The sequence below is a fragment of the Xenopus laevis genome, chromosome 3S (genome assembly GCF_017654675.1).
Source record: "Xenopus laevis strain J_2021 chromosome 3S, Xenopus_laevis_v10.1, whole genome shotgun sequence".
Classification (NCBI taxonomy): Eukaryota; Metazoa; Chordata; class Amphibia; order Anura; family Pipidae; genus Xenopus; species Xenopus laevis.
Window position 1 is genome coordinate 14,076,867 of NC_054376.1, and position 24,754 is coordinate 14,101,620.

The following is a 24,754-nucleotide window of genomic DNA, read 5'->3' on the forward strand; positions in this document are numbered from 1 at the left end:
TATGTTATATAATGGCTAATGTTAAAGAACTTTTCAATTGGTCTTCATTATTTATTTTGTATAGTTTTTGAATTATTTGCCTTCTTTATCTATCTAACGCTTTGTAGCTTTCCACTGACCCCATCTAAAAACAAATGTTCTGGAAGGCTGCAAATATATTGTTGTTGCTAGTTTTATTACTCATCTTTCTATCCAGGTCTCTCTTATTCGTATTTCAGTCTCTTATTCCAATCAATGCATGGTTGCTAGGGTACTTTAGCCCCTAGCAACTATATTGCTGAAATATGAAACTGCAGAATTACTGATTAATAAGCTAAATAACTCTAAAACCACAAAAAATAAAAAAATGAAAGCCAATTGCAAATGGTCTCAGAATATCACTCTCTACATCACACTAAATGTTAACTGAAAGGTTAACAAACCCCTTTAAGGGCTTTGCAACATGGCACAGCTTGACTGCCGCAGTCTTATAAAGAAGGGCCCAGTTCTGTCCACCAGGCCTGTTCTTGGTCAGTGGGTCTTTATGCCTCTATACCATGCACTTGTATCTGTATTCCTCCTTATGTATCCACCTTTTGGATTGGAGAACCAGCTTAGTTCTATTGGGTTTTCTATGATTCATTTGCAAGACCTCTAATTAAAATGTGCAGTGAGTTCCCAGTTTCGTGGGTCTATATATAACCTTTGTAGAAGTGCTGTGATAGATGGTGGAACTATAACCCCCCATGGCAGTAGCCTTACGGCAATGCCAGACGTGGCGTTTTTACGTTGTGTTTTTAAAAAAAAAGCTCCTTCGGGTGTAAATACGCAAAAATTGCACTACCACTGAAACTAATGGAAAATGCACTATGGCAATTCTCACAGGGCGCTTGCAAGCCGAAATCCACCACGGGACACCAGCATTGACGATTTTCAGAAGAAACTCCAATACGTCAAGAAACTGCCAAATCAATAGACTCTATGGGATCTGCACGTTTGAAACCACACTTTACGCAGCATATTTTAAATATGGCGTCCAAATACTCGTGAGATAAATAGCGCATATAAGTTTTTACAGCGTGTTAGGCCGGTGATGTAATTACGTTGCTTATTGGCAATCATTTCTGCACCATTTTTCATTTAAATAGCATTTCTAGCCAGCGGAATTATGGGGAACGAGAACAATGAGAAGTACATGTTGGGAAAAGAAACCTACGTGCTGAAAAACGCATGTTGATGGTCGTGTGTGGTTTCGTTGACGTATTTACACCCAACCAAGCTTTTGGTTGTATTGTTTGGCCAAACAATCGCATTACATGTTATCGCCCGCCTAAGGTGGGCCTTTCGAGGAAACATTCGCTCCTTACAGTGTATGGCCACCATAACGGTCTCCCCACACTTCAGATAACAAGCTCTTTATAAATCCCAGTCTCTCAGGTTTACAAATAAGGAGGAGTTCATCATGCAGGGTAGTTTTATTGCCTTTTTCTCCTGCCAATAGTTTCTAAAAAACAAAAAAAACAGGTGCAAAGTGCTTTCAGTTTACGGTTTGGCTCTGTATGTTGCAACAAATGAACTATAAAATTAAAAACATGTCCAGTGCAAGCCCTATAGGTCATGCTGGCTATAGGTATATACTTCCTATTTAAAGCAATTAGTTGCTGTAGCTGTGAGCTTGAGTGTCCTACTTTAAAGTGACAGTCACTTGTGTTACAATCAAGGTAATTGGCATTGGTATGCAGAATGTTAGTGCAGAGACATGGATCAAATTCTGAGAAGTGAAAAAAAAAATCATTGGCTGCCTGCACATGCTGTCCAGATCATTATTGGCATGTGACTGGCTGAGAAAACACATTGTACCAGTCAAAATACTTGTGCATTTTGGCAAAGAGGTTCACGAATAACAGAATAAATGGCTGCTGCTTCCTATTGTCTACAGAAAAGTAGCAAATTTCACACTAAGGCAAGTGTAAACGTTTTTGCCACACTGGTGATTCAGTTGCAGCTGCGAAAGTGCGAAGTAACAGATACATCTCTGTCCAGGCTGACCTTGAGTTGAGTCAATCATGAAGTTTAGTGTGACCGTCACTACCTATTCATTGAGCCCATAGTTCAGGCCTTCTGACTGGCATATTGATCTCATGTATAAATGCATCTTTTTCCTTATGCTGACACTTTATTTTGTTTGTTAGCCCACTTGCATTTATGGCAATGTTTAGGATGAATTTCAATTGAAACTATTTTCTTTTCATAGAACCTCCTGTTCCTGCCAAGGTGGTGAAAGCTGGAAACCCGAAGCCAAGGAGAGGAAGCAAGGTATTTACACTATTCACTTATCCAGTGTATCTTTATTGTCTTTAAGTTGCGTTGTGTTATTATGTGGATGAGAGCGGGACAAAAACTTTCTTGCTCTATCTTTGTTAGAGAGCAGCACTGTCCAATTTATTGATAAAATGATGTCATACAGTTAAGTATATGGAGCCTTCAAGTAGGCCGGAAGTGCCATAAAATTCTTTTGGTGGTCCACATCCGGCCGGTGGGTCACCACTCGGACAGCCCTGTTCTAGAACATTGCCTAGTAACTCATAACAGAGCTTTTGATCTGCATTATTTAATGCAAATCCTTGATATTCTGCAGGTTGGGGATTTTGGTGACGCCACAAACTGGCCTACACCAGGGGAAATTGCCCACAAGGTTGTGCAGGTAAGTAAGAAAAAAAAACCACAATCTGTCTTTACTGGTTAAACTCCATGTCTTTATTTAGGAGTAAAAGCGTAGAGACTCGTGTGCAGTTTTGTTAGAAAGAAAACAAGCAAAAAAAAAAAGTAGTTATTTATTGGAAATTGTAAAAAACTGATGTGCAGCTTTTTTCAAAAGACAGGTTTGCATTTCTGGTAGGGAGTCTCTTGTGTGCTCTAAGCACGCCAGTTTTTTAAAATATATTTATAATAGGATTTTTTTTGCATGTCTGTAAGCAGGGGATTTTGCTTTTTAGGGGATATGCAGTATGTATGTAGAGCAGTGGGTCATGTTTTCCAGTGCCAGCCGTATGGCCACATGTGGCAGGTTCTTGTGTCCAATGCACGATGTAGCGACATAGTGCTATAATGTTGTTCCTTGCCATTTTAGAAATAGTCCTAGCCCAGGACAAAAACTAGCCAGCAGTTTCCTCTGTCAAGTCACCAGGAGTGGTTTCAGAATCAGGTGATTAGGAGCACCCATAATACAACAGATCCTCTAAAAGTATTGAACGAATATAGTCTCATCTTTTGCTGGCTCCTTTATTATCTAGTGAGAGGCTCCATGTGACACCAGGAATAGCACAGGCAGCTCCCCCAGAGCCTAATTTCCATTTAGGGATCCCCTTTTTCTGCCTCCTCCCATCCGCTCACTCTCTCTGGCAGTCTCTATTCTGGGACTGAAGCCTCCTTTGCTGCATGCGGTGCTTTGAGAGTGAAGGCCTCCCCAGGGTTTATTTTTAGGATGTTGGCCACTGTAATTTGGCTGGTTGTATGGGGCTGGTTCAGATTTCATTAGTTCTTTGAGGACACAGGTAAGGGAACGTCTGGCTATTTACTTAGTGAATATTATCTTTAGGCATCATCATATTTAATTGGCTTCCCCTTTATTGTGCTGCAGATCCTGACTGTTATACTTCTGACATGCTGATCCTTATACTGTAGACGCCTACTCTTCCTAATGCTATCATATACACTAAAGCACCAACATATTCTGCAGCACTGTACAATACGGTTATATTTGTAGTGTCAAAAAGCAGAGTTTTGGTCGTTCATCGCATTTATTATAATTTGACTTCAGCACCCACTAAAGGCTCTTCATTAAACTGGTAACTGACAGCCGCGTACCCTTTCCACCAGACTAGGCAGCTAATAAGCAAATGTGGGTTGATACATTTGGCAGCAACATTTTGCTACACCTTGACATTAGACATTAAACATTAGGCATGCTGATTTCCCCACTGAAGTTGGTTCCCCTTGTTTTTTACTACTAGCCGTCTTCCAAACTCCAGCCAAGCCGCAAATCCTTTGGCAAGAAGGACATGAAAGAAGAGAGTGGTGATGGGAAGGAAAACCAGAGAGTGAAATCGGATGAGTCCAGCGAAGAGAAGAATGGCGATGATGATTGCCAGAGATCAGCTCACAAAAAGAAAGGTAGATATTTGGAACAAGTATCATATTTTCACTGTAGGTCAAGTGAGATTTCCTTTAAAAATGCACACTAATTTCATGGGATACAGTCTTTTTCCTTTTTCATGTGAATGGGTAATGTTACTGAAAAAAAAAAGCCAGAGTTTTTAAGATCTAAAACATGTCTCCCTTACGCGCTACCTTTAATTGTGCAGAAGTCTGGTATGGATTCTTTCCCCTCTGCAGCCATAATGCCTGATTTGGTCACTGGGCAAAAACTGTACCGTGGAAAACTGTTGTAAATGGTGTCTCCATCTTACTGAGTTTCTTCCCCCTCTTTTTATAACCTATGGCTTGCCTGTTTTATTTCTTAATTGAGACTTCAGTAAGACAGTACTGGCAATCTCTAGCCACTAGATGGTGTTTTTCAAATATCCATAAAGAATTCCTTTGGAAAGGCAAGCTGATAAAGGGCCAGTAATCCACAAAAATGAAAGAGTTTGTGTTTATTCTTACTATGCTTGTATGGTGAGACTTTAATATAGTTACACAAAAATCGGGCTTTTATCATATTTTCTTTGTAGGTGCTGGGCAAGTTGACATTACAATTAAATGTAAATTGTCTTCCTGCTTTTTTGATGTTAATGGGCAAAATGTTAATGGAAACTGTTAACCATATCTTTGAAATGCATTGACAGAATGTTGTGTGTGCTATATCCTTATGCAGGAGTTGAATATTATGTGCATAATACAAGATACCTACCTTTAAATTTTACGTACTCACTAAAAATTAATGACTTTTTCATATTAATATTACATTTTGTGATTAACGTCTGTATAGTAAACGTTAAATGTGTACATAGCCATTTTTTTTTATCTTTCTGGGAATTTATAGAAATATAAAGGATAGAGGGAAGTCTAGTGGAGTGTTGATGTCTTGGAATTCTGGATTGAAATGAATCCGATTTAATTTTTAACATTGAAGCGTTTCCCGCAGGAAACAAACACAAGTGGGTACCCCTGCAAATCGAGATGAAGCCTGATGGACCAAGAGAGAAAAACGCATCCAGGAATAACCGGCAGAATGATCAGCAACGACACCCGCTGAACCGCAGTGACCCCAAAAGTATGTTCGCCTACCTCAGTTTTCTAATAAAGGCAAAGTTTGCACCAGGTCTGAATAGCCATTACCGTTGCTTTCAGATGACCAGCAAATGTCTACTACCAATTGGCTGCAATGGGTTACTTGAACTGCAGACAACTTTATACTTGTTCATGTAACATTAAGAACTTTTTAAATATGTACTTATTGATTCAAGAATAAAATGTTAAATGGTAGAATTAATTACTAGCAATAAAAACTATATCATAAAAATCAAGACAGAGTCTGCAAAAGTGGGCTTTGTACAAATTGGAATATCTACAACGGCATGGATTTATGATGCTTTTTTTTGTGCAGGTTGTAAATCTAGTCCTGCTAGAATTCAATTGTCAACCATAGATAATTTATTACATGCATATAGATTGGCATAACTTTATTTAATACTTATTACCCATTCATAGCTTGCCAATTTTTTTGCTATCTCCTTACCGTAATGAATGGCATTCAGACACCTTTTTGGTTGTTGTGTAAAGTATTTCTATCTCTTTCGTAATACAGCAATGTATCCTGATAAGACTGAGTGGCAGGACTTCGACGATACTTCCAGCGTGAAAAGTGAGGGAGCCATCAGAGGTGGCTTTAGGGGCAGAGGTCGTGGCCGAGGGAGAGGAAGGGGACGTGGTCGAGGAGGCAGCCGTTGTAAGTGAACGCTTTTTATATATTGACAAACTGACAAAAAGTGATACTTTATGTTATCATAGATATTTATCTCTTTATGGGGACATAAATGTCTGTAGAAGATAAAATCACAAGTTGTTAACCTTAATAAAATGTAGGTGCAGAAAAGTCCTGATTTTTTTTTCTCATATTTTACAGCACACTTTGACTATCCGTACGGGTACAGGAAATTTGATGGTACCGATGGAACACGTGGGCCCAAGTTTCTCAGTAATATCACTTATTACTACGACAACATGAGTAGTTCCGAGCTGTACAGTGTGGACCAGGAGCTTCTTAAAGACTACATCAAACGACAGATGTACGTTGCCCTCATTTATTAGGCGGGCATGGTAAAGGTGGATTGGCACAAGAGATTCTGTGGTCACATTAGGGCTTGTCATAAACAATAGTAGTAGTAGTAGTAGTAGTAGTAGTTAGTATAGGTATGGGTATATATAATTTATGTGAAAGTAGTTGAACTACTAACCCTTTATGTGAAAGGGGTTGAACTTGATGGACTTTGTCTTTCAACCCAATTTAACTATGTAACTATAGGTGCTAAATTAAACAAGTGCAGTTGCTGATATCGACCAAACTGCAATTGGTCTGATGCAAGTTAGATAATGAAAATTTATGGTTGTTTGCTATGGGTGAAATGCACTGGTGCAATTTAACAAAAATGGTCCAATTTAATTTTTTAAATCATGCCATTCTTCTAAACAAAGCTTTTTTTTTATCTTTCCTGCAGAGAATACTACTTTAGTGTGGACAACCTGCAGAGGGACTTCTTCCTGCGCCGCAAGATGGATTCTGAAGGTTTCTTGCCTATTGCTTTGATTGCAGGTTTCCACAGAGTACAGGCTCTTACTACAGACATTGAACTAATAATCAAGGTACAGTGAACCATGCGGAACTTTTTTATAAAAAAAAAATATATATATAGAGCAGCTGTGGCTCATTAATAAACACATGTATGTTTATAGAGAAGGCTTCTTGTGCACACTTTGTCATGTATGTACCCAGTCTGAATGTTACTGTATGTGTGTGTGTGTGTGTGTAAATAATGGCCTTTGTGTCCTGCAGGCACTAAAGGACAGCAAAGTGGTAGAGATTATTGATGAGAAGATTCGAAGGAAAGAACAGCCAGATATGTGGCCGCTTCCAGGTCCCTCCCTTTCAGATGCTTCCCAGACTGACTTCTCTCAACTCATAAATTGTCCTGAGTTCATCCCCAGGCAAGGATTCCAGAATGAAACAGGTGAGTGTTCCACCAAAAAACATTTAGAAAGAAAAAAATCTAATTCTAAGAAACTTTCCAGTACACATACATTTAAATAGTTACAATGGTTTTAAGGTTATTTTTAAATGTAAGCAAAAGCAATATTTATTTGCATATTTCGGAAGGGTTTTACTTGAGTGTGAAGAAATTGTGTAGTAGTTGAAGCAGCTACTATAGTCCTTATTTGATTACTGTATGGTTTTTAGCAGTGCTGAATGGAATGTTATGAGCCTTTTCTTCCCTTTTTGAATAAAGAATCTGCTCCTGGCTCTCCTCGAACCTCCAGCCCATCACGAACAACAAAATCGGAAGAGGTCAGTAACTTGAAGACCATGCCAAAGGGTCTTTCAGCCAGTTTGCCCGACCTGGACTCTGAAACTTGGATAGAAGTTAAGAAAAGGCCGCGGCCTTCCCCCGCAAGAACCAAGGTAATGCCATGTCAAGATTTAGGACTCGCTAACCTATAATTTCAAGAGTAGCCTGAGAATATGGTATAGGTGCAAACTATGCATTGCTATAAAATCCATTAAAAGGACACTGTGGTTTATAGATATGTTTTATATTTCATTTATTTTCTTTCCAACAGAAAAGTACCAGGGAAGCCTATAAAGCAACAGTTTTTACCCCTATAAACATTAAGCACAATGGATAGGGCTTGTGGTGAACATACTTTTTACCTATTTTTTAATTAACAAATCTCTATGGTTTGTTATTTCTGGAACCAAACAAGATAGATGTGGAAGGCCACACAGAGCATTAGCTCTGCGTCTCTCTGCCTGCATATTTTTTTGCAGGTTGGGAGAAGCGGATTCACTTCCTTCTCACCCCACTGTGCTGAAAAGTACAGCTCCTGCTTTGGTGCAGGTAAGAGAAGCAAAGAGCGACTCAGAAATGTCTGAACTGTAGGGGAAGCTGTACTTTTCAGTGCAGATCACTGAAATAACATTCAAAAAGTATTGCACAGTGTGGTTAGCAAATAAGCTTTTTTTCACAATTATTAACATGTATTTATATAGCACCAACATATTGCGTAGCACAATGGCAGCAAAACAGTTTTTTTTTTTTTTTAACACAGGATGCGTTAAAATACAAAAGATACAAAATTGTGTGTGTGCACTATGCAAATTGCATTTCTCTTGCCTAAATTGGGGGACACAGGCACCATGGGGATGAAGATCCTGCAGCCGGAGACTGGACACTAAACAGTTAAACTCTTGACTCCTCCTCCTGCTCTGGGCTTCATCCCCTGCCTCCTCCTACTATCTCCAGTTTCTTTAGTGTCCTCAGAAGGAGAAGACACAGATTTTGGTGGCTGGAGCAACTGATCAAGACTCCAGGTTATGATCACGCCACACTATGGGGCCATTGATTCTTTCAGGAGCCTCTCCAGCTTTTAACTTTTACCTATGCCCTACAGCCTTCCCGCTCTACGGAGGTCTGCAGGCTTGCTCCTATCTCCCTGCGCTGCTTCCCGCTCTTCGGAGGTCTGCAGCAGCGCCATACACCCACCCTGGGTGTATACTCTAGTACAAATACTGATATATGTGTTCTCATATATATTTTTATTTGTGTTTGTATAGGGAGATCGTCAGACGGGCTTGGAATAGCTGGCACCAATTGTGAGTATTTCTACTTATCCCCCCCCTTCTTTCAGATAGACCCCTTGCCCCTATCTTTCCCTCCGGTCCCTGGTCCCCTCTGTTCAGTTCCCACTGCCAGGCCCACCCTAGCCCTCCGTCGCTTTCTGCGCAGGCCCTTCCGTCCCCTTACTTGGCGCCGTTTTCATGCGTCTCACGCTGAGACGCACTTCCGCTTCCGCCCTGCTCTCACGCGGAGCGGTCTTCGTTTCCCCGCGCCTTCCCTGGGAGTCACCGCTTGTCTCCTGCCTCCCTTCTCAGCTCCTCGCTCTTGTCCCCGGCGCAAGTACTGGCAACACGCTCTCTTCAGGGACTGCTACCTCTGCCTCCTTAACGGCGACAGCTGCTCAGGCAAGTTATATATTCCTTCTGCTCACACGCATTAGACCAGATGCAGGGCCACTCTCACCCATGTGCCCCTTCTCTGTCTCTACAGGTTTCCACACCAGGAAACAAGTCTGCCGGTTTACCCTGTTTAGACTGGGTTCCCCTGCCTCCATTTTTTTTTATTTAAATAAATAATTAAAAAAAAAAAAAAAAAAAAAAAATTTTTATTATTCAGGACCGCAAGGAGCATTATGGCAGACAAAACAGAAGAGCCCAGGACCTCCAAGTCCTCAGCTCATACACGCTCCCATACACAGATTTCCTTCCTGGCTTGCACACAATGTAAGACCAAATTCAGCTCTGCTTCGACTGACTCTGTGTGTGTGGCCTGCAGACCATCAGAAACCTCGCCACCTCCACTGGCTAGCACTTCTGAATCCGAACTGATCAAGGCCCTATCCCTCTCACTTGCAGGCATCCAAAACTTAGCCCGCATTCCCGAGACCTTAGACAAGGTACTAGAACGCCTGTCCCAACCCACTAGGGCAGACGATCGTCCTGCAGGCGCTAAAAGGCTTGCACCTTCGCCTCCGGATTCCCCAAGGGATAACTTCTCTCCCTCGGACGAGGAGGGTCAAGTTCCTTCTGAAGAAGACTCTGACCAAGAGCATCTTGATCCAGATTTAGACACTCCCCGAACCCAAAGGGAGGTGGAAGGTCTGATACAAGCAGTTCTCAATACGCTAAATATCGAAGACTCTCTGCCTGTGGTCGAACCCGCCAAAAATATCTTTAAGAGACAAAAGAAATCTTCCTATATGTTCCCTGCTTATGAACAGCTAGACGAGCTTATCAAGGCACAATGGAAACATCCAGACCATAGAGTACAGATTTCCAGGCGCTTCTCACAGACCTATCCCTTCCCACAAGAGTGCACTGATCTGTGGGCGTCCCCCCGGCGGTTGACCCCCCAGTCTCCAGGCTATCCAGGAACACTACTATACCAGTGGCTGATGCGGCAGCATTCAAAGACCCTATAGACAAACGATTAGAAGGGTTCTGCAAGTCAGCATTTACAGCGTCGGGTTCAGCCTTTAGACCTATCTTCGCCATCGCCTGGGTGGCAAAAGCCATGGAGGTGTGGGTGGAACAGACAGCTCAGCTCATAGGCTCTGAGGATCCCAATACTGACAATCTCTTGTCCCAAATTGCCGACGCTACCTCTTACATAGGCGATGCAGCTATTGATGCAGCGAAGATGGTGGCCCAGGCCTCGGCACAATCAGTGGCCGCTCGTAGGTTCCTGTGGTTGAAAACGTGGTCTGCCGACCTGACGTCCAAGAGGTCCCTGGTTAGCCTACCTTTTCAGGGCAAACTACTCTTTGGCGCTGAACTTGATAAAATCATCTCTCAGGCAACTGGTGGCAAGAGCACCCTTCTCCCACAGACAAGAACCAAGAGACCACCGTTCAAAAGACGCCCCTTTTTTCGTCCCTTTCGGCAGAGCCAAAGGTCAAAGACGCAAACCGATAAAACCAGCTCTAACTTCCGCTCCCGCTACCAGAACAAACCGAGATCTTCTTGGTCCTCCAACAAGGCACCAACAAAGCCTTCTCAAGACAAGACCAATTCAGCATGAAGGGGTGCCCACCCCCGAAGGGACTCCTCTAGGAGGCCGACTAAAATCCTTTCGGGAGGTGTGGGAACGAAAAGTACGGGACCTTTGGGTCCTTCGAGTTGTCTCACAAGGACTGTTGATCGAATTTTCCCAACCCCCACCCCACCGCTTCTTCATCTCACGTCTCACTTCTCACAACCACAACAGAGCCATGTTCCTCAAGGTCATCCAGGATCTTGCCAAGGCTGGTACTATCCAACCAGTACCACGAACAGACAGAGGCAGAGGATACTATTCCAACCTCTTTATGGTGCCCAAAAAGGACGGGTCCCTCAGGCCAGTCCTGGACCTAAAAGATCTCAATCCCTTCGTGACAAAGTGCCATTTCAAGATGGAATCAATTCAGTCTGTTTTGGCCTCCATGGAAGACGGCGAGTTCATGTCCGTCATCGACATCAAAGACGCCTACCTCCACATACCCATTCACCCAGCGCACCACCGGTTCCTTCGATTCTTTGTCAACGGTCAACACTGGCAGTTTGTAGCGCTCCCCTTCGGGCTGTCATCAGCCCCACGCACATTCACCAAGGTGATGGCGGCAGCATTGGAGGAGTTACGGCTCCAGGGAATTCCCGTCATACCTTATTTGGACGATCTTCTCGTCAAAGGCTCATCGAAGGCCGTTGCACAACTTCATACAACATTGGTCCTTCAGACCCTGACCGACTTGGGGTGGATGATCAACTTCAAGAAGTCCAACCTATCCCCAATGCAGACCATGGACTACCTGGGACTCACACTGGATTCCAGAGCAGGGAAGGCCTTCCTCCCACAGGACAAATCCAGCACCCTACAACACAGGGTGAGAACCCTAATGAATACTCCTACTGTGACCCTTCGGACGGCTATGCAAACCCTAGGGACGATGGTGGCATCCTTCCCAGCAATTCCCTATGCTCAGTTTCACACCAGACCTCTGCAACATGCCATACTGCTTCACCAACGCAAGGATCGGCACGATCTAGATCGACCGATAGTCCTTCAACAACAAGTGAAGCTCTCCCTAGACTGGTGGCTGCAACCTCTTCGCACCACCACGGGACGCCTCTTCCCTCCCCACCACTGGCTGGTTCTCACAACAGATGCCAGTCTCAGGGGGTGGGGTGGTGTGCTAGGACAAACCACGATCCAAGGTCTCTGGGATCAGGAGGAGACAAGGCTGCCCATCAATCTCCTAGAACTGAGGGCGATTCGTTACTCTCTCGAGCACCTGACGTCCCTGCTCCAGGGCCAAGCAGTTCGGATCCAGTCCGACAACGTTACAGCAGTAGCGTACATCAACCACCAGGGTGGCACCAGGAGCCAGGCGGCTCTCCGGGAAACAAACGGCATCTTCCAGTGGGCAGAGACCTATGTGCCAGCCATATCGGCGGTCCACATACCAGGAGTCGAAAACTGGATGGCGGACTACCTGAGCAGGGAAACTCTAGATCAGGGAGAGTGGAGCCTTCACCAGGAAGTCTTTCAACTTCTCGTGGACAGATGGGGCATGCCAGACATCGATCTGATGGCATCACGGAACAACAGAAAGGTTCAAAGCTTCGTGGCAAGAAGCCTAGATCCACTCGCACACGCGGTGGACGCTCTGGTGATTCCGTGGCGGTTCTCCATGGCCTACATATTTCCTCCGCTAGCGCTTCTGCCAAAGGTTGTCAAGAAGGTCAAAAGAGAGGGCATTCCAACGATTCTGGTGGCACCATACTGGCCCCGGAGGCCCTGGTTTGCGGACCTAGTGGCGTTGGCAACAGACGCACCTTTCCACCTTCCCCTACGAGAGGATCTGCTCACTCAAGGTCCTATTCCTCACCCGAATTCTCATCAGTGGGTTTTAACGGCGTGGCTCTTGAAGCCCTAGTCCTACGCAGAGCGGGTGCCCCTTCGTCAGCCTTACCCACCATGCTCAGGGCACGTAAACCCGTTTCAGCCAGAATATACCACAGGGTTTGGAAGACATTCATCACTTGGTGCGAAGTTCGGACTCTGGATCCACAGAGGGCAAAGGAGCGTGATGTATTATCCTTCTTACAGGATGGCCTATCCAAGGGTTTGGCTGTTAGCTCCCTGAAGGTTCAGATTTCAGCGTTGTCCATTCTACTACAGGTGAAGCTGGCCCTGAGGAATAACATCAAGACATTCATTCAGGGAGCGACTCGTCTGAATCCACCTTACCGTTATCCTGTCCCACCATGGGACCTCAACCTAGTTCTTTCTGCCCTACAGGAGGACCCGTACGAGCCTCTCGACAACATTCCTCTGTCCACCCTTACTGAGAAGGTGGTCTTCCTTTTGGCCATCACTTCTGCCCGGAGGGTTTCCGAACTTGCTGCATTGTCGTGCAGGTCGCCATTCACCATCATACACGCTGATAAGGTTGTCCTCAGGCCTACTCCGGACTTTCTACCAAAGGTTGTTTCCGAGTTTCACCTTAACCAAGACTTGGTGGTGCCTTCCTTCTGTCCGAATCCTAAGAACCCCGCTGAGTGTAAACTGCACAACCTCGACGTGGTTCGAGCTATCAAGTCGTACCTGGAAGCTACCAAGGATGTAAGGAAGACGGATGCATTGTTCATCATCCCACAAGGGCCAAAATGTGGCACAAAGGCGGCCAAGGCCACGTTGGCTAAGTGGATTCGTGCCACCATCATTAGAGCATATGCGGGTAAAGGTAAACCGCCTCCGCTACATGTGAAAGCACATTCTACTCGTTCCCTCAGCACGTCTTGGGCAATTCGACACCAGGCTTCGGCAGAGCAAGTTTGCAGAGCGGCAACCTGGGCATCCCTTCACACTTTCACGCGCTTCTACAGGCTTCACACACAGGCCTCAGCCGAAGCGGTTTTTGGGAGGAAGGTGTTGCGTACTGTACTTGGTTGAACACCTAAGGGGATCATCAGTGTCCCACCCTCATGGTTGCTTTGGGACGTCCCCATGGTGCCTGTGTCCCCCAATTTAGGCAAGAGAAAGAGAGATTTTTGTACTTACCGTTAAATCTTTTTCTCTTGTCCTATATTGGGGGACACAGGCCTTCCCTCCCTGATCGACACTGTTTTTACTGATTGTTATCAGCTCCGGTTGGAGTGTAGTGTTTACTACGGTTCATGTTCTGATAGATGTTCAAATTATTATCATACATTTTTGGGGGTTGTGGTACTCCTCTTCTGTTTTTTGGGTCATTCTGCTCCTTCTTCGGTCGAAACTGGAGATAGTAGGAGGAGGCAGGGGATGAAGCCCAGAGCAGGAGGAGGAGTCAAGAGTTTAACTGTTTAGTGTCCAGTCTCCGGCTGCAGGATCTTCATCCCCATGGTGCCTGTGTCCCCCAATATAGGACAAGAGAAAAAGATTTAACGGTAAGTACAAAAATCTCTCTTTTGTGTATGCATGTGCAAGTATATGAGTGTTGTGAATGTGTTCAAGCCCCAGATTTCCCCAAAATGTATGTATTAGTGTAAAAAAAGTGTGTTGACTCTAACCTGAGATATGCAGGCTTGAAATCCTGTTGGAGGAGACCCAGGAAGAGGAGGAGGCCGATGTCTCTGTAGTATCCCGTTGAGAGGTGGCAGTTGGGGGTTCAAGAAACTGCAGCAAGAGACCTAGTTAGCTTTGTGATTGCACCTCATGTGCCACTTATTTCCCCCCTCTGCTCTTTGCCTGGAGGAACGAGCGTGGAACAAAAGTGTAACTTTTAAACCTGCTCCTGCACTCCCCAATCTGGAAGTGCTGCAGATTGTTGAATCTACAGTTTGTGGCACTTTAGTCCCTTTATCCACAGTCTGAAATTGCCTCGATCTTTGGCACTTAAGGGTTCAGACCAGAATACATTCCATACAAGTTTTTACCACCACCGCCCACAATGCTATAGTTTAAAGCACCTTGTGCATACCAATTTCACATGTTTGTGTGTATATAAAACCCTTCTTGCTTGACTGTACAAATGCTTCCTTTTAATTAACACAGAAACCAGATGAAGTGAAGTCGCCACAGGTGGTTATACCATCTCCATCTCTGATGACTCCACAAAAGCCACCCAAAGATCAAGATGAACCAGAGGAATTGGACTTTATGTTTGATGAGGAAATGGAGCAAATTGATGGCCGGAAGAATACTTTCACTGACTGGTCAGATGAGGACTCGGACTTTGAGATTGATGATCGAGATGTGAACAAGATTCTTATTGTGACTCAAACACCACCTTCACTACGCAAACACCCTGGAGGGGACCGCACTGGCAACCACACTTCTCGTGCAAAGATGAGCTCAGAGTGGGCCAAAGTTATCAACGATGGCCTGTTCTATTACGAGAAGGACCTGTGGACTGAACAGTTTGAGCCTGAATACTCTCAGATTAAGGTGAGTTATACAGAAGCAGCAATTTTTTTTTGTATCTGCATTGCACTCTTATTCCTTCTGTTGATGTCTTAAGCTGGCCATACTCATACCAATAATCTTTGATTTGGGTTTTGCCATATCTGAATGCTAATTATTGTGCAGTAGGGCCTGTTTGAAAGTCTTTTACTATTACGTGGTTTAGATTAGTCAGTGAAGAAGTAATTCTGATTTTTTGATGGTCCGCTTACAAATCTTACAGCTTTCTTGTCTGTGTGATAAAAAGTCATTCCGATTTTTAGGATTTGGATTCAGCTGAATCCTGCTGAAAAAGGCCAAATCCTCACCCACTGCCAAACTGGATCTTGGATTCAATGCGTGCCTATTTCTATTGGGCATTGTACTTGAACCTTTCAAATCCCAGTGTCCTGTTGCTGTTAGTGCACTGTAAGTGATGCACATCTCTGCTTAAGAGTAGTTAATATACACCCCAGTGGAACCACTTTATTGGATTTATGTGATACTTTGATTGTATTCAAATTTGACTCAAGGCTGTAGGTTGCCCATAGCAGCGAAAGGGATTTCTAGTGTGATATAGAAACCTGCTGCACTTACAAATGCCTCTATAGCAAATGGCATGTAACTGGAAGTGGAGAGAAGCAAAAAGCAGTGAATTGCAGTTCCCCCTTCTGTGCGTTTCCTTTTGTCGCTCATTGTAGCCTGGGTACTGAAGAACTATTGTAATGTCAAATGTCAGTCAGCTGCTCTCAATTGTGCTGCCCTTCCAATTTTTGTCACCCAGCCTTTTCTGGGTTTTACCATCCCATTTTGGTAACCCAGCACTCGAGTATTCTGTATGGTGTTTTGTGAGAGAGCAGTGGTTGGGCATGAGGTGTGTTCTCTGGTTACAATGAATGGCTTACCTGGTATCACGATGCTCTACAAATCAGGAGAAATCCCTATTTAGCAACATGTGCATATGCAAATTAGGGGTGGAGCGGGGAAAACATTTTTTACTTCATTGTTTTGTGACAAAAAGTTGCACTATTTCCCTCCCCACCCCTAATTTGCATATGCAAATTAAGAGTTGGTTCAGCCAGGCAGGATTCTTACACAGGAAGATAAGTGCGTCAGATGCCAATCATGGCTCTATTGAATGAATACCCTCACTTTACAATAGTAGACACTGTCGTAATCCTTTATAAAATAACATATGACCTTTGTAGTATAGTGTTCTAAAAACGTCTTTCATAAGGCAGTGTTCTATTACCTGTTATATCTGACATATCACATATGTTGGACCTGATTTCTAGCCTGAAGGCCAGACAATTTGATCAATCCCATTTAGTCTGGCCAAATAAGCAGATTTGGCTGTGTCTGAGTTTTGCTTAAAGGAGAACTAAAGTCTAACTAAAGAAGTAGCTAGAAATGTTACATTATGTTTTGGGCGTCTGTACCAGCCCAAAGCAGCCACAGCGCTTTAGCAGTAAAGATCTGTGTTTTCAAAGATGCCCCAGTAGCTCCCCATCTTCTTTTCTGCTGATTCACTGCACATGCTCTGTGCTGCTGTCACTTACTGAGCTTAGGGACCCACTCACAATATACAGTACACATAGAATAGAAATGTCACAATATAAGGCTGATTAGTAATTAATACAGATAATTACAACATGAGTTGATGAAAGGTGCACATGTTTGCCCATTTAGTAACCAATTAGGCTTGTGCCACACTGGGGCTAAAATAAACCTGTTGAAATATGCAGGCAGATTGCAGCACCTGCTTGGGCAGTATGCCCCTCGTTTTCACATCAGCAACGGTTGTTGGCTCTGCTGCAAACACACACTGATGATTTTAAATCAGCAGTGTCTGTTCGCCCTGTGCTGGTGCCGCAACATTTTGGAAAAGAAAAAAAAAATAGGCTTCTTTTGGCGTAGGGTCTGAAATCGTGCTGCACATTTCAGCACGATTGTGTGGCACAAGCCTTAGGTGTGTTTACTTTTGTGATTGACCAGTGAGTGTTGCTTGCTGATTGATTGTTATGGGTGACTAGCTCTTGTGCAAATTTTCAACTTATATTACATTTTTTCTTTTCTTTAAAGATTAAAGAAACAGTAACACTAAAAAAAAGGAATGACCGTATAATGTAGTGTTGCCCTGCACTGGTAAAACTGGTGTGTTTGCTTCAGAAACACTACTATAGTTTATATAAAAAAGCTGCTGTGTAGCGATGGGGGCCGCAATTCAAAGCTGAAATTGGAGAAAAGGCACAGGATACACAGTAGATAACAGATAAGTCTGAAGAATCCCATTTTTACACTACAGAGATTATCTGTTATCTGCTGTGTATCCTGTGCCTTTTCTCCTTTTTCATCTTTGGATGGCGGCTCCCATGGCTACACAGCAGCTTGTTTATTTGAACTATAGTAGTACTTATCTGTTATCTACTGTGTATCCTGTGCTTGAATGGCTGCCCCCATGGCTACACAGCAGCTTGTTTATAAAACTATAGTAGTAATTATCTGTTATCTACTGTGTATCCTGTGCTTGAATGGCTGCTCCCATGGCTACACATCAGCTTGTTTATATAAACTATAGTAGTACTTATCTGTTATCTACTGTGTATCCTGTGCTTGAATGGCTGCTCCCATGGCTACACAGCAGCTTTTTTATGTAAACTATAGTTGTTTTTCTGGACCAAACCGATCAGTATTACCAGTGCAGGGCAACATTACAATTATATATACATTACTGTAGGACACTTTTATATTTTGGTGTTACTGTTCCTCTAAGTTTTGATTTTATGCCCGTGTTTGTATTTACATTTCTGGCCTGTCTGTGGAAGCAAAAGCCATTGATAACAAGATGATAAACAGGTGATCATAGGTTTAATCTGAGCTTTGGGTTTCGTTGATTAATACAGAACAGGAATAGGATCCCTTATCCGGAAACTTAATATCCAGAAAGCTCCAAATTAGGTAATGGCTGTCTCCCATAGACTCCATTTTATCCAAATAATCCACATTTTTAAAAATGATTTACTTTTTCTCTGTAATAATAAAACAGTAGCTTGTACTTGATCCCAACTAAGATATAATTAATCCTTATTGGAAGCAAAACGAGCCTATTGGCTTTATTTAATGTTTGAATGAATTTCTAGTAGACTTAAGGCATGAAGATCCAAATTACAGAAAGATCCGTTATCCGTAAAACCCCAGGTCCCGAGCATTCTGGATAACAGGTCCCATACCTGTACCAGTTTCCGACCATGTAATCATTTGTCTTCACAGTATGTGATACTGCCTAATGGAGCCAAGGCTTTTACAAACAGAACTTTCATAAATATTTGGAATACCCTTTATAAAGTTAAAAGAATAGATTCTAATTTTGAATGAGTTCAATTTCTCCTTTCTTTATTCTCCTCAGCAAGAGGTGGAGAACTTTAAAAAAGTGAACATGATTAGTCGGGAGCAGTTTGTCACCTTAACCCCTGAGCCGCCTGTGGATCTAGAACAGGAGGTTCCGCCAGGACCGCCACGGTTTCAGCAAGGTAAGCAGGATTGTATCTGTAGGCTATAGGCCGTTTGTGAATTAAAAGGATCCCTATTGCGATACTCTATTGCGGTCCTTTTCAAGTGGGTGGGAACTGCCCGTGCTATAAAACTCAAAATTGTTCCGGACTACCATAAACTTATGGACCCATATGGAGAAGTTATGTTTATCAACAGCTACAAATGTGGCAGCATTTATATAAAGGGCAGCCATAGAACCTCAGTTCTAACAGTGTATCTTGCCCATATACTTGCCTATTTGTGAAGTACATGCATTTTGCTAATCATTGTAATCCTCTTTGCTAATCCTATATCTTAAAGGGATTCTGTCATGATTTTTATGATGTCGTTTTTATTTCTAAATTACACTGCAAATAATTCCCTCTACAATATAAAAGTTCATGCCTGAACCAGCAAGTGTATTTTTTAGTTGTAATATTGGTGTGTAGGTGCATCTCAGGTCATTTTGCCTGGTCATGTGCTTTCAGAAAGAGCCAGCACTTTAGGATGGAACTGCTTTCTGGCAGGCTGTTGTTTCTCCGACTCAATGTAACTGAATGTGTCTCAGTGGGACCTGGATTTTACTATTGAGTGTTGTTCTTAGATCTACCAGGCAGCTGTTATCTTGTGTTAGGGAGTTGCTATCTGGTTACCTTCTCATTGTTCTGTCAGTAGGGATGCACCAAATCCATTATTTTGGATTCGGCCGAACCCCTAAATCCTTCAGGAAAGATTTGCCCAAATTCTAGTTTTCAAATGCAAATTAGGGGAGGGAAGGGGGAAAAAATTGTACTTCCTTGTTTTGTGACAAATAGTCATGCAATGCCCCTCCTCGCCCCTGCTGAAAAAGGCAGAATCCTGGATTCGGTGCATCCCTAGTTGTTAGGATGATGGGGGTGGAAGGGAGGGGGGTGATATCACTCCAACTTGCAGTAAAGAGTGACTGAAGTTTATCAGAGCAGACATCACATGACTGGGGGCAGCTGGGAAACTGACAATATGTCTAGCCTCATGTCCGATTTTAAAATTAAATATAAAAAAAAATCTGTTTGCTCTTTTGAGAAATGATTTCCATTGCTGAATTTTGCTCGAGCAGCACTATTAACTGATACGCTTTGAAAAAAACAGGCTGTGCTCCTCTGTTTAATTCCATTACCATAACATAGGCAGGCCTTCCAGGTGTAACTTCTGAGCTTCAGGTTTGAATTAAATCATGCACAAGGTATATGTTTTTTAAATTTAAATTATAGAGATCTAGTTTACCTGGTAAATCATACAGCTGCTAGACTTAAGAGGTGATTTTACATTTTACAGTATTCCATGAATACCATGAGTACCATGAGTGCTTCTGATCATATAATGTTTATATTTGCAGTTCCTACAGATGATTTGGCTATTAAACTGTTCGGTGTCGCTGAACCTTCAACGATTGCCCGATCTCTACCAACCACTGTTCCCGAATCTCCGAATTACCGTAATGCACGTACGCCACGTACCCCACGCACACCCCGGTTGAAGGATCCAACTCTTACGCCAAGGTTTTACCCTGTGGTTAAAGAAGGCAGGACGATAGATGCTAAGGTAGTAAGAGTCTGGCAGAAAACAATTGTTTCCAGTTTGGCAGGAATAGGTTGTTGCCATTTTAGTAATCCATTAGTTTCTCCTGTCTTTGAAGTCAAGGGTTTACTGCTAACTTTAGTTATTTTGGCTTAAAGACCAATACTTATCCATGATTCTTGTGCGGCACACTTAAAGGACAATGAAAGTTAAACTAAAGAAGTAGCCAGAAATGTTGTACATTGTATTGTACTTCTGTACCAGCCCAAGGCAACCACAGCCCTTTAGCAGTAAAGATCTGTGTCTCCAAAGATGCCCCAGTAGCTCCCCATCTTCCTTTCCCCTGTGCTGCTGTCACTTACTGAGCTTAGGGACCCACTCACAATATACAGTACACATAGAATAGGAATGTCACAATATAAGGCTGATTTGTAATTAATACCATTAATTTCTACATGGCAGCACAGAAACCAGTGCAATTAGCATCAGAATTTAATAATTAGCAAACCTGTAGCATCAGTTTATATTACAGGCAAACCTCATTTTCTGCTGGATAATTGGTGACGACCCCTAAGCTTAGCTTCTCAACAGCTGCTCAGAGCCCACTGAGCATGTGAGTGTCACAGATAGTTTCCAAGATGGTGACCCCCTATGACAAGTTTGAATTCCTGGATCATTGCTGCTATTGACAAGCTGAAAGTTTTGGCTGGTGCAATAAGTTCAGTATATAAAACATGGCATTTTTAGGGTTTCCTTATCCTTTAAGAACAAGTGAATTGTGTTGCATTATCCTTCTGTTTATAGCTCATCCAAAGGTCTAAAAAAAAAAAAAGCAGTGGTTAACCAGTTAATTCCAGGCACGTGTATACAAAAGAACATTTGCACACATTCAGCTTTTCTGTCTGTAATGAAGGAAGTTTGTGTGTACCTACAGTATGGCCTCAGTTGTGCAATTATAGAGTCATGGAAAGTATAAACTTTATTAGGGGAAAGGGAAAAATCAACTCTTCTCACTTAAAATTGACTCTTTGCTTCTCAGACACCCAAGGAGTTATAACCACACTTAAAAGAGTAGAAAAGAACCTTGTTTGTGACTGTCATTTTATACAAATATAAAAAAGTTCACCAATTTCTTACACCCACTATGTTTTAGTTCTCAATATCTCCACCTGATAACTTCCAGATTCAGGATAATTGTCCTCCAATGGTCACTTATTCACTCATTAAATCAACTTCCACCTATTATACTCGTATGCGGATTTCTTAATTAACACCACCCCATCAATGCCACTTATATTGGTTTAATTGGTGGGGTGGTGTTAATTAAGAAATCAGCTTACGAGGATAATAGGTGGAAGTTCATTTAATGAGTGAATATGTGATCATTGGAGGACAATTATCAGGTGGAGATATTGAGAACTAAACATAGTGGGTGTAAGAAATTGGAGAACTTTTTTCTATTTGTGTAAAATTACAGTCACAAACAAGGTTCTATACTGCTCTTTCAAGGAAAGTATGAACTTATTATTTCAGAATTTTTTTTCAAAGCATAAACCTTTGAGTTTGCTTAGTGGAATATTTCTTTGCAGACTCCACGGAAAAGAAAAACGCGACACAGCTCCAACCCGCCAATGGAATGCCACGTAGGATGGGTGATGGATTCCAGGGAGCACAGATCTCGTACTGCCTCAGTCAGGTACGGTTGCACTGAAGTTTCCAGGTTAAGGCATTTGTAATAAGCAAGCAAGAATTGACTCCATGAAAAGGCAAATGGGGGACAGTATAGAGAAAAATCAAAACAGACATGAGAACTTAAAAAGTAACTATATATATCTTCTTTTAGCTCCAATGCCAGCCCATCTGAGGGTGCCCCAGCCTTGAGCAATTACGGATGTACCCCACAATCTCTGCCAAAGTTCCAGCATCCTTCCCATGAACTGTTGAAGGAGAATGGATTTACACAACATGTTTACCACAAGTACCGCCGACGTTGCCTTAATGGTGAGTCCTTAGCGACTGCTTTGGGTTCCCCCCCCCCCTTTGCCCTGTATTTCCTCACTCTTCTCTATGTTACAGAAAGGAAACGGCTGGGCATTGGCCAGTCTCAGGAGATGAACACCCTCTTCCGCTTCTGGTCCTTCTTTCTCCGAGATCATTTCAATAAGAAAATGTATGAGGAGTTCAGGCAACTGGCCGTGGAAGATAGCAAAGAGGGAAACAGGTGTGTATTGGGAGAACATGGCTGTTGAAGCGCCAAGCGCTCTGATTTCTGTCTTCCAGCTAGAAACGTGGTACATGATTGTTCCATGACGCCTCTTACATAAATCTCTGATTCTCTTCTGCAGATACGGGTTGGAGTGCCTATTCAGATACTATAGTTACGGGCTAGAAAAGAAGTTCCGAGTGGATATATTCAAAAATTTCCAGGAAGAGACTAGAATGGACTATGAAACAGGTGAGATCTTGAGTCCTTACTTTTTATCTGCACGTTTGAGAGCCTCTACAAGTAAATAAGGGATGTATGTATTATGAGAAATATAGCAGCAGCTCTTTAACTATTCTTTTATGTTACACTGCAGGTCAGCTGTATGGGCTGGAGAAGTTTTGGGCCTTCTTAAAATATTCCAAAGCCAAAAACCTTGACATAGACCCCACATTGCAGGGCTATCTGAGCAAGTTCCGCAGACTAGAGGATTTCAGGGTTGATGTAAGTATATCACTTGAAGACTGTACTTTTAACATATGCGCCCCTTCATTTTCATTAGATTAAAGTATATATAAGCCCTACATTTTCCTATCATTGGGCATATCTCTCCTATCTGAATTCATACTGAACATATTGCCTCCCTTCACCAGCACAGCTACATTTTCCTAAACCAAACAGTGACATTTACATTTGCAAACAGCACATGTGCACTGTAAAGTTCATGCAGTCAAGGATGCAGGCTTACACGGACAGGACTCCTGTCAGGAAGAGGAGGTTAGGAGAATAATATAGGAGCGGATAGCTAGAGCATATTTTCTATGGAAACCAGCCATGCTATTTCTTCATTGACTGCTAGATTGGAGAGAGTGTTTATTAATCTGAGTTGAGAAGAACTGAGCATGCCCAGTAGTCAACAGGCAAAGCAGATGCCTGAGGGAGGAGGCAGAGTAGTTTATAGGAGGAGAAGGAATCCTAAGTCGGTGAAGATTTTTATTTATCCAGGTCATGATATAAAGTATCTAGTAGAATTAAGTAGGGATGCACCAAATCCAGGATTCGGTTCGGGATTCGGCCTTTTTCAGCAGGATTCGGATTCGGCTGAATCCTTCTGCCCGGCCGAACCCAATCTGAATCCTAATTTGCATATGCAAATTAGGAGTGGGGGGAATTGCGTGACTTTTTGTCACAAAACAAAGAAGTAAAAAATGGTTTCCCCTTCCCACTCATAATTTGCATATGCAAATTAGGGTTTGGTTCAGTATTCAGCCGAATCTTTCACAAAGGATTCGGGGGTTCGGCCGAATCCAAAATAGTGAATTCGGTGCATCCCTAGAATTAAGCCAAAGACAACTGGTCATTTAAGAGTTTTTCTTGAAAATCTTTCACCGCTCATCCAAGTGGCTGAGTTGATCTGAAGAAAGCAAGTGGTGAAACGTTTTCAAGAAAAACGCTAAATGTCCATTTGCCTTTGGCTTAATTCTACTGGAATCTTAAGTGATTAAATGGATGCTGCACCCTTACTATTAACCTTTAACAACCAGAATGGCAAGTAATTAAAATTTCAAAAAGGCGTTCACTTTATTAGGATGCACTGAATCCAGGATTCGGTTTGGGTTTGACCGGGATTTGACCTTTTTCAGCAGGATTCGGCCAAATCCTTCTGCCAGGCCAAACCGAATCCTAATTTGCCTATGAAAATTAGGGACGGAAATTGCGTGACATTTTGTCACAAAACAAGGAAGTGAAAAAATGTTTTCCCCTTCCCACCCTTAAACTTGCATATGCAAATTAGGATTAGGTTCGGTATTCGGCCAAATCTTTTGCAAAGGATTGATTCGGCGCATCCCTATTTTTAACATGTCCCGTAAATGCATGTTGCAGTGCTTTTCCCTTCTGAAAACTGTAATGCAGGTCAAATGGTGGGCTGCTCAATTTGTGGATCTCCGTTACCTTTATATAGTGTGTACAATAGCTTGATACAGGAAACTTTCAAATGGTAAAATAGATACACACCTAGATATACAGTGCGCTGTGTATGCAGTATATACATGCATGTATGTGTTTGTGAATATATATATACTGTATATACTAGGGATGCACCTAATCAAGGTTTCGGATTCGGCCAAATTCTTCTGCCTGGCGAACTGAATCCAAATCCTAATTTGCATATGCAATCACATGACTTTTTGTCACAAAACAAGGAAATAAAAAATGTTTCCCCATTCCTAATTTGCATAAGCAATAGGAT

The 24,754-nt window shown here is 42.6% G+C and overlaps 1 protein-coding gene across 4 annotated transcripts in view; it reads left to right on the forward strand.

The window, feature by feature from the left end:
* Positions 1–24,754, forward strand: part of larp1.S (La ribonucleoprotein domain family member 1 S homeolog) — a 52,883-nt gene that overhangs the window by 24,724 nt on the left and 3,405 nt on the right. The window contains exons 2-18 of one of the 4 annotated variants that reach the window (XM_041588021.1): positions 2,234–2,295; positions 2,618–2,683; positions 3,993–4,152; positions 5,114–5,254; positions 5,789–5,929; positions 6,107–6,269; positions 6,699–6,843; positions 7,034–7,208; positions 7,485–7,657; positions 14,826–15,218; positions 18,619–18,742; positions 20,128–20,324; positions 21,890–21,996; positions 22,144–22,301; positions 22,377–22,521; positions 22,646–22,755; positions 22,880–23,007. In XM_041588021.1, coding sequence (XP_041443955.1) covers positions 2,234–2,295; positions 2,618–2,683; positions 3,993–4,152; positions 5,114–5,254; positions 5,789–5,929; positions 6,107–6,269; positions 6,699–6,843; positions 7,034–7,208; positions 7,485–7,657; positions 14,826–15,218; positions 18,619–18,742; positions 20,128–20,324; positions 21,890–21,996; positions 22,144–22,301; positions 22,377–22,521; positions 22,646–22,755; positions 22,880–23,007 — 2,588 coding nt within the window. Of the gene's footprint in view, positions 1–2,233; positions 2,296–2,617; positions 2,684–3,992; positions 4,153–5,113; positions 5,255–5,788; positions 5,930–6,106; positions 6,270–6,698; positions 6,844–7,033; positions 7,209–7,484; positions 7,658–14,825; positions 15,219–18,618; positions 18,743–20,118; positions 20,325–21,889; positions 21,997–22,143; positions 22,302–22,376; positions 22,522–22,645; positions 22,756–22,879; positions 23,008–24,754 lie in introns of all 4 variants that reach the window. The other 3 variants (XM_018254925.2, XM_018254926.2, XM_018254927.2) reach the window with 3 other exon arrangements.